Genomic DNA, 9,777 nt, shown 5'->3' on the forward strand with positions numbered 1-9,777 from the left:
TACTAATGTTATGCTCTGACCTTCCTGTTGTTCACATCTCAAAGTCTGCTTTCATAAATGCATAGAGAGCATAGCTGAATGCTCTAAAAACACCACTGGTGTCCTAGAAAAATATTCTCATCTTGTTAGTTTTTGAAATAAACTTGTTCAACTCTGTTATACCATATTATTATGTTTTTTATATTGACATTGTAAGTTATTTCAATAATTGGAAATGGTTTATAACAACTGTAAACAGTGAACAGTCAGCTGAGTCTTAACAGTTTAAACTGAAAAACTGCATGTTGCATTACAGTGGTACATGCAGAGCCACTCAGGACAGGTGTCACCTGACCTCAGTGAGAGGGAGGCTCTGGCTGCCAGAGCAGACCGGATGTGCGCCTGGCAGGACGCGCGCACCAAGGCTGTTCTGGAGAGGGTGGGACGCTCCTTCCAGCCGGAGCGGCCCCCTTCACCTCGACCCTCAGTCCTCAGGAGGATGCAGAACGCTGTTCTGGCCCCCATGAGGAACCTGGTGCAGAAGAAGTGGTTTCACCCCGCTGAGCCCGTCCAGCCTGGGACCAGCAGCGGTGAAGCCCACACCCCTGCTCCTCCTCCCACTGGCTCCATGAAGGACAACCAGAGGAAGAGGAGCGTCAGGACGGCGGCGGGACGAAGGACGTCCAAGACCCAGAATGTCCACAGAAGTCCCGAAAGGGGCGATGAGGACGACTTCTGGTCCGTGATGGAGGACGAGGCCACGCACACTCATCTGAGGCAGGAGGCCTGGAAGGTGGCTGAGCTGATAGCCAGAGACGGGAGGCCCAGCACCGCCAGGTCCACCGGCTCTCTGCGCAGTTTGGACCGTGTGGACACAGAGACTCCCGCTGAGCTGCGGGGCTATCTGCAGGTCAGGAGCCCTGCTGAGGTGTCCCGCTCTCAGCCGGCTCACACTCCCACTCCTCCTGCTGCTGCTCCCACAGCCAGGAGGAAACTGTCCCGTCCCGGGAGGTTCCTGAGGCTGCCAAAGGCTGCCGGTGGAGCAGGTGAGTCCCTCTATGCACATACTGTTGCTGTGGACTTTGCTCACTGAAGGAAGTTTTACTTCGACATAGATGAATGTGATGAATGGGTAAAAAGGTGAGTGATGAGCGTCTTGCCCCTGATCTGAACAGATAAGCAGGCAGCCAGTGGGCCGAGGGTCCAGGTAGAAGATCAGGATCAGGATCAGGATCAGGATCAGGTCCAGCAGGTCCAGGTCAGACTGCAGCCCCTGGCCAACCCTGAACGAAGCCTTGAGCTGAGCTTCAAACTGCTCAGCTCAGACGACTGGTGAGGATTTTATTGTAGAGAGTTAGAGAAAGATTCATGTTTTTTTTTTTTTTTTAACAACTTTATTTACATTTTTACAATGCAAAATATATTCAAGTTGGAATATGGTTACATGTACAGAAAGATTCATGTTTTGATCAACATACTGTAACCTGCCAGGAGCCAGCAGCCTGTTGCACCAGCTGAACCTACAGTACACTCAATCTTCAGTTAGGGTGTAACGTCTACACTAAATGTTCTGTTGAAACCAGTTTGACACTAAAGCTGTGTCTTTGTTTCATTGCACCATGTAAGGTACATCTTCCAGCAGAGCATTAAGAGACCACTAACCAAATCACTGTCATAGACCGTGATGTTTTCACCTTCTGTGGTAGTTTTAGTTTCTCCTGTCCAAATGAACAGCAGTCTAGTTAATGTCAGCTAACTTACAGGGTAGTGAGAGAAAAAGAGGAAATTAACATCACCAAACGTCAACAAATAGGTACCTTTTCTAGTACAAAGAATTAGGATTCATTTTACAAAAGGCTTCACACCTAGTAGGGGGTCGATGTAACTTTTCAGTTGTAACTTAAATCTACATTGGAACCATTTCAGTTGGTGCAACTGTTAAACATTTAGTAACGCGTGAACTCAGACTTAGTGAGCATTTACGTTCAAACAAGCATACGTTTGAACTTGAGTTTAACTGGCAAGGAAATTTGTGTTGTACTTCAAGTAAAGTACAATTCAATAATTCTTGTCACTGAAACACAGGGAGAAGAAAATTGATGGCTTGACATCTGTTCGAGCTTTGGCACAGCACCACTCAGCAACACTGGAGGCCAAACTTCATGAAGTGTGTCAGGCCGTCGTTGAGGAGGTATTGTTGCTGTTTTCCTCTTTCTTTGCCTCTTTGTCTTTGTGGTTCATTTATTTTTCATTTGCATGTGTGTTAGAAGTCTAGCCATCACTGGTGATCTTCATTGTCGCTCTCCAGGTGAAAAACCTGCGCTCTGCAGTGTCCCGTGTTGCCATGGCGACCCTCGGGGACCTGTTCGTTCACCTCCAGAGGGCCATGGACTGTGAGGCAGAGGAGACGGCCCGCATTCTGCTGCTCAAAGTGGGCCAGTCCAACGCCTTCATCCAGCAGCAGGCCAACCTCACCCTGGATGCCTTGGTGCACAACTGCAGCCCCGGCAGAGTCATGATCGCTCTGCTGAACGGAGGGCTGAGGTAGAGAGGAGAGAACAGGCTGCATTCACTTTATCACAATTTATTAAATGAAATGAAACAACACAAGCTTAGTCACCAGCTTCTGTAAATCTCACATCCCCATGTCTTTGTCCCTCCTCAGCCACCGTAGTGCTGCAGTGAGGGGGAGTGCAGCTCAACACCTCCACCAGCTGGCTGACATCCTCGGAGCCGCTCGAGTCCTAACAGGCAGGAAGAACTTCACCGAACGCTTCCTGGTTGCAGTCAGCAAAATGTCTCTGGACTCTGCAGCGGAAGTGAGGTGGGATGACTGAACTGTAAAGTTGTGCATTTAGGTCACGAGGTTCAGAGTTGCATTTTTTTATGGTTTGTGGTTTGGGGCTCCACCGTGAAATCATGTTTGTTTGTTTAACCTTTTAGGAATCTCAGTTCCACTTATCTGTGCATTGTGCTTACACTCTAAAGACAAACAGTAAATGAGAAGTCAATTTCTCCACAGGCACCACGGACGAAACATCCTCCAGAAACTTGCCCTCCATAGCAGCTTCCCAAAACTGTGGGCGAAGACGGTTCCTCAAAAAGACAGAGCTTCCCTGGACACAGTCATCAGGAAGCTGACTGTGAGGTAGAGTGGACTTTCCCTCTAGTCTTTCTAGACTTTCCCCTCGAGTTTTGTGGCTCAAAATGATCACTGTCAGAGTCAACTGGCCAAATTAGTAAGCTTACTATGAAGAACAAAAGGATGCAGCCACTTTCAAAAGCAAAAAACAAGAGGGATTGACAAGAGGAATAAATGAATTGCATCTTTCAACATGTTGACTGACATCTATTCAGCGGATGGGAAACAAGAAGATAAGAATATAACTAATATGAAGTTATCTGTGATCAATTTAAAGCAATGTATTTGAAAATTTGAAAAACACCCCTCTTTTTGTTACAATAAAAAATATTTCCATCTTGAGTTCCATCTTCAATTAATAGAGAACTGTTGTGCACAACTATGAGTCCATCAGTACTTCACCACAGGTGAGTAAATTCCAGTAAGTCATTTGAAGTTTCATGTCAGGAATCTGCACACTGGTGAAGAAAGATCCTTTTCACTGAGGCATCGGAAAAATATATTTTCTAATGATCCATGACCTTCAAAATGTGAAGTGCAGAGTGACAAGTGAATACAAGGTGCGAGTCAAACACACATCACGTCTTCCTCAGTGGCACAATCTAGTCCATCTACCCAACAAAGACATATATATATATATACAGGCTCTACCTAGTCACAGCTGGTGTCCCGTGGCTCAAACTGGGGCTCTGGTCACCAGTACAGGAAATGACATCACACCATGTAGACAGAGGTCATCACAATAATCACTAGAGAAGCCTCCTTCTCCTGGATAGAGAAGATAGCTGCAGATAATATAGAAAGGATGGATTGAAAAGGGTGAAAATCAGGATTCAGGGGGCCCCATCCTTGCCTTCGCCTAAGGCCCCCAAATCACCAAGTCCACCTCTGGCTCCATATAGTGATAGCAAGACAGACGTAGACAGGTTGCCCTGCACACCAACTTCTGTTCTCTCTCTCTCTCTCTCTCTCTCACACACACACACACACCTTTCATTGCTATCATCTGGCAATAACAAGACACTGTAGTGTGGCACAAGGACCAGTTGCATTACAGCTAATTTATTATAACTGGCACCTGTGAGCTCGCTCACTGGCAATGGGGAAGCCTGTGATTCACTACAGAGCCAAGCAAGGCTGGCCATAGTCAGGCCCACAGCACTACAGGATGGCTTCACTTGTGCCATTTTGCATCTCCTGTGAATTAAACCAAACGCTTACCAGGAGGGACACTAAATGGCTGCAGATTAGAGCTGTGACATCAAGAGAAAGTAAATGGCTGTTAGTTAAAACGCCATATGTGAGCTGACAAGTCTGAGCTGTGAAAAGAAACAAGAGGTCATGGTGATATGAGCATTTAATATGTGAAATACAATGTTGTGTCAACGAAGTTAGCTCTTGGATTACTCAGCCCTTGGCTTGTCCCTGCCGTGGTAATCAGGCCAATGTGCGTCTCAGTATGTATGGCACCAGGGAGGTTAACAGCACACACACACACACACCAAGTCTACAGCTGTATTATACATTCCTGCAGGACTTGAAGAAGCACTTATGACTGCTGGAAAAGTTAGGGAACTGGAGGGCACAGCTCATTCCCAGTGCAAACTATCAACACCAGTTCTGGCTCTGGTGGTGACATCATCAGCTACAGACAAGTAATACAGGCTGAGACAGAGGGCTCGGATGACTGGGCAATGCCATTTTAGCCCACAAATTCATAATTCATAAAATGTCTTTGCATATATAGTAACGTCAACATGTTGCTGGGATGGGGGCCAACTCACTTTCAATTCTGTCAGTTCAGGATGGATTTCCTTCAGAGGTCAAATGCCACATTTTCTTTAACCACAAAAAAAAAAAAAAAACTTCAATTGATAACTAATAAAAAACTGAAAATGTAGGCCGTTTGTTGATAAGAGGAAAATCCAGCATTCATTTCACTTTTTGAATTTGATTTAAAGCGAGTTCACTCCTGTCCCAGTCTAATCCTTATGTTGTTGCCCTAGTCTGGAAATGGTTACATTACAGTATGTCTCTGTCTTGTATATGGTTACACACTATACCCAAAATTACATTCATATATAGAGGCAATCCAGCGTCTTAAACAGCTCTTTTTACCTTTGCCCTGCACTGCGTACAGAGGACCTTTATTTACAAAATAAAATCATACAAAAATAGCAATAACATTAATCTATACAACATAAGTAAAGGGAGCCTTTGCCAACTGAGAGTTAGAAGTCTGTTAATGATGGTTTGTGTGTGTGTGTCGGTCTTCAGGAGGGGAGGGGGGCGGGGACTCTGTTGGCGTCCGGAGCGCTGAGAGGAGACTCGGGCTCCAGTTCGAAGCTGACGTTGACGAAGGAGGCTCCGGACACCTCCGGCTGCTCCGTGGCGGGAGGGTGAGGAGGCGCCAGGTTCTCCTGCTCGCTCCTCTGCCGCTCCGCGAACTGAAGCTCCGCCTCCTCAGACAGGCGGTTCTCCTCCTCTTCCTCCTCCTCCTGCGGGAGAATACCCAACATTATAGGTGTGATTTTATTATAAAAACACACAGACAAGAAATGATTAGGGAACAGGACAGAAGGCCAAAGTCGGGAAGTAAAGCCAGTAGACGCCTTATGAACGAGACGGGACGGGAAAATCCTCGTCAGGATTGGGCAGGACGGGACTACACAAAGGTTTACATATGAGGCCCAAGGATGTCTGTGTGTCCGTGTCTCCTACCTCTTTCTTCATGCGGTAGTACTCATCGATAGCGTACTGGTATTTTGGAGTAGTGATGCCGAACAGAGAGGCCATTCTCTCTCCCAGGTAGTCACACACTGCAGGGAAAACACACACACACACACACATTCAACGAGGGGGACTTGAGACATGATGACAAAAAACATTATGAAAACAACAGGGCCACTTAATTGCGGTCCCTACCCAGCTTTGGGAATGTTTTTTCTTTTTTTTAAATCACTGAAGGCCTGACATGAAAGAAGATGAAATCCATTAAATCAGAGTTCCCATCATGGACCTGATGTAAAATTCCATGACTTTTCCATGTCATACCATGACTAAGTCAGAGCATTCCCATGACCTAAAAACTGTATTCCTTCCTGGTTTGTTAATGTTGTTTTTCTAAAGGAGTGAACAGTCTGGTTTCCACTACAGTTGGACTGAAAACGACCATCTAATGCAATGAATGTGTGAAATAAGTTTGAAAATACATATATCCTTACCCATATATTCCTGTGAAATTACCCATTTGTAAAATTCCCTGACTTTCCCTGCCTGGAATACACTGCTCAAAATTCTGTGATATTCCAGGAATCCCATGACCAGTTGCTAGCATGAATGACAGCTGTGACAGTAACCTACTGTACCTGAGACGGTGGAGGTGGCCGCTCTCCACATGTGGAACCAGAAGTATGGACCCCAGGTCAGCTTGGACTGAAACACATCAGAAAGAGACATAATCAGAGCACACATCTACTGTTCGGACTGAAAAAGACAAATTTAACAAACGATGACTACTCTAGCGTCTTGTTAAAGGACTTAAAGGCCTCTTCTACACCAGGTCATCATGTCCACATGTAGCAGCAGGGTAATGTAGTGATAAGGAGACTGTCCTTCAACTGGAGGGCCCTAGTTCAAGCTCCCATGACAGCAAGCATATGCTGAAGTGTCTTTGAGCAAGACACTGAATCCCTACCAGCTCCAGCACTGTTCTGTAGCTGAGCCTGACCTCTGACCTCCCTGAGGAGGAGGAGGGCAAGAGAAAAGACAGATGTCTCTTTGGGGGATCAGCACAGTATCCCATGCAAATGGTTTCTGATCACATGCACAAATAACAGGGTATCTACAGGGTTCACTCACAAAGCCACATTTAAAACTTTTCAAGACCTTTTTATGCTACCTGGAACTTGATTTCAGACTAATTTTAAACCCCAAATAAAGAAACAAAGCTAGCAAGTGTATTTACAGTTGAACATATCTAATGAAAGTTATGAACCTATAAATGGGCAGTGTAAGAAAAAGGACAACAAGAAAGTAATAGCTAAGGGACATGAAGTCCATTTGCATTTGGTAAAGCAGACAGGATGCAAATTGTACTACTAAACCTGTTTTCATTTAAATGTTTTAAATGTATTAATCTCAGAGTGGATGCAGCACAAAGAAATCTGTCATTACATGGTGAAAAAATAAAACCTCTAATAACTGCATTTAAGAGTTAAGACTGATTTATGACTGATTAATTGACTGGCTGACTAGGGAAAATGTATTGCAAGCAAGGAATGGAGAAATTTCAGTAATGGAAGCGGTGCCTCCAAAAAACCCTGGAATCCTGGGGGAAAAAAACATTAAATGTAAAAGCTGACAGCTTCATTCAACCAGCTCGGCTAAACCCAGGATCCTGATGGATCCAGTCGACTGACAGTCAAACAGACAATCAAAAGATGGGCTTTTAAAATAGAGCTAGTTCCTCGTCTAAAAACTGGTGGAATCGATCAGCCTACCGGGTCTACAGTCATGATGTCCTTCTTCACAGGCTCCTCCTCTTCCTCCTCTTCATCAGTGCTGTACTCCTCCATGGTCTCCCCGCTGGCGAAGTAGATGGTCCTCCGGGGCACCCTTACCCTCCCGAGCCCCCCCGCCGGCTCCCCCATCTCCACAGTCTCAAAGTCCATCATCCCCCCCGGGCCCTGACAAGAACAATACAGACAGTACCTGAATATCATCATCATCTCCTTACCATCATCATCACATCATCATATAGGGCTGCACAACTGATTGTGTATAATCAGATATTACTTTATTGGCAATACTGAAACACTTCATTACACTAAACATCACCGTGACCATATATTACACATTAGGTAAACCCTGAAGCCCTCTTTATCATCATCACCATCTTTATACACTAGACAAAGCTGGAATAACACTTCTGTATATGGTAATCAACTGTATCATCATCATCATCATAAAAAACAAAAAACACAAGCACAAGACATCTTTATCATCAGTCATCATCATTGTCACCAGTGTCCTGGTCCAACAACAATAGAACAGAGCCAGTTAACAAAACAACAGACATCTCGTGTGTGGTTTTGAATTTGCTCAAACAACACTGTTGTAGATTATCATGCTGGCAGTGGCAGCCATCGGTTACAGCGCAGCAATGCTAACGCCACGTATTAGTTTGCAAACACTCGTTAGCTCTCTGGCTAACCTGTGATTAGTTCTCTCGTGCGAAAATCTGTCATGTTGCTTTGCTAGTCGGCAAACATACACACCTGGAAGAACACGACTTAAAACCTGTTACGAATAAGGAGGATCCACTTTTCAATTCGGCATACATCCAATCCACGCTTGTTTCTGTAAAAATTGACTTTTAGGACTGTTATTCCCACAATGCTCTTTCACCAAAATACACCGCGGAGATCGGTGGCGAGCAGTATGAACCAATTTTAAAAGTTTATATTTTATTAAAGTACTTGGTGAAATATATATATGCCGATTTTTCCAAAGGAAAATGACGGTACGTAAAAGCCTTTAAGTGATGTTTTACCACATATGTACCTTTGCCGATAAGCAAGGGAACATTACACCGTTAGATTTGAATGGACGTGACGTTCTTTTCTTTCTCCATACGAGAAACGGCACGGATCACTCCTGATCATGTATTGGCACTATGGTGGGATATTTATGGTTTGTATGAAAACAAACGAATAAAAAGTTGTTATCCCTACAATATATAACGAGATAAGTTAGTCAACCCACATTTAACGGCACAATTCTGTTACTTATGGAAGCAAATGTACCTCTTTGTGACTATGGGCGACGGTAACCATGTTTACGTTAGCTCCTGAGCTAAGGAAGTACCTTGCTATTAATTTGACAACTCGTCGTTTTAGCAATAACATAAATAACACGTAGCAAAATTTGTCTCGTAAGAACTAACCTTTTCAGACTCCATAGCTTGCCCCAGTGAAATGTTCACATTAGTGAGATACAGCGACAAATCTGCCATCTCAGTCACTCTCGCACCTCTCCCTGCTGCTCTCCCCACAATAGACTGTAAATATGCTCTCCACTCAGCTAGGATAAACAACAGGACATCCGGTTAAAACTTTCAACATAAAAAAATAAAAGTTAAAGGGATGGTGGATTAAAGGGGAAGAAAACAAAGAATACATTTAAGGAGAATTCTGAAATAAATAAAATAGAATTAATGTCTTTCCAAAAGTCCTTTTCACAGCATACATTCACAGCCATAAAGGACTATGCAAGATGCTATAATATTGGACCTACATAGGCTAAAATGCACAAAGGAATTTCTAAATGCTATACCCAAATTTCTCTCATCTCATTTAAATAGGAATTCACCTCATTCCTGGACACTTTAAAATTAGACAGACTCTTTTTATTGCTATGTAATTTTATACCAACCTTTTTCATTCTTAATGATCTGTCGTTTTTAATTTTTTCTTTTATTTATGTATTGTAATTTTTTAATTTTTTATTTACCAAATCTACCAAGTCATCTTTTTCCTACAGTAAATTTTGAACACTGGCAAGTCTGTGGGGAGGGGAAAGTTTGATATTTTACTTACCGTAATTCAAAATGTGTTGTTTTATGTTGTTTCTTAGGTTTATATGTTGAGTGGTAG

At 43.8% G+C, this 9,777-nt stretch overlaps 1 protein-coding gene across 1 annotated transcript; it reads right to left on the bottom strand.

The window, feature by feature from the left end:
* Positions 1-4,460: 4,460 nt before the first annotated feature.
* On the bottom strand, positions 4,461-9,171 carry LOC139916789 (protein FAM177A1-like). Its single transcript, XM_071905788.2, has 5 exons — positions 9,069-9,171; positions 7,624-7,809; positions 6,490-6,556; positions 5,843-5,940; positions 4,461-5,619 (listed from the first exon to the last, which is right to left on the bottom strand). The coding sequence occupies exons 1-5, from the start codon at positions 9,135-9,137 to the stop codon at positions 5,395-5,397; spliced, it is 645 nt and encodes a 214-aa protein (XP_071761889.1). The 5' UTR covers positions 9,138-9,171; the 3' UTR covers positions 4,461-5,394.
* Between the last annotated feature and the right edge of the window lie 606 nt (positions 9,172-9,777).

The sequence above is a fragment of the Centroberyx gerrardi genome, chromosome 17 (genome assembly GCF_048128805.1).
Source record: "Centroberyx gerrardi isolate f3 chromosome 17, fCenGer3.hap1.cur.20231027, whole genome shotgun sequence".
NCBI classification, from domain to species: domain Eukaryota; kingdom Metazoa; phylum Chordata; class Actinopteri; order Beryciformes; family Berycidae; genus Centroberyx; species Centroberyx gerrardi.

What these genes read in the sequence shown, in the direction of transcription:
- LOC139916789 (XM_071905788.2), bottom strand. Translation starts at nt 9,137, where the DNA reads ATGGCAGATTTGTCGCTGTATCTCACTAATGTGAACATTTCACTGGGG. An exon ending in AAGCTATGGAGTCTGAAAAG is followed by an intron (nt 7,810 to 9,068) that starts GTTAGTTCTTAC and finishes TGTTCTTGTCAG; the next exon opens with GGCCCGGGGGGGATGATGGA. An exon ending in ACTACCGCATGAAGAAAGAG is followed by an intron (nt 5,620 to 5,842) that starts GTAGGAGACACG and finishes ATTCTCCCGCAG; the next exon opens with GAGGAGGAGGAAGAGGAGGA.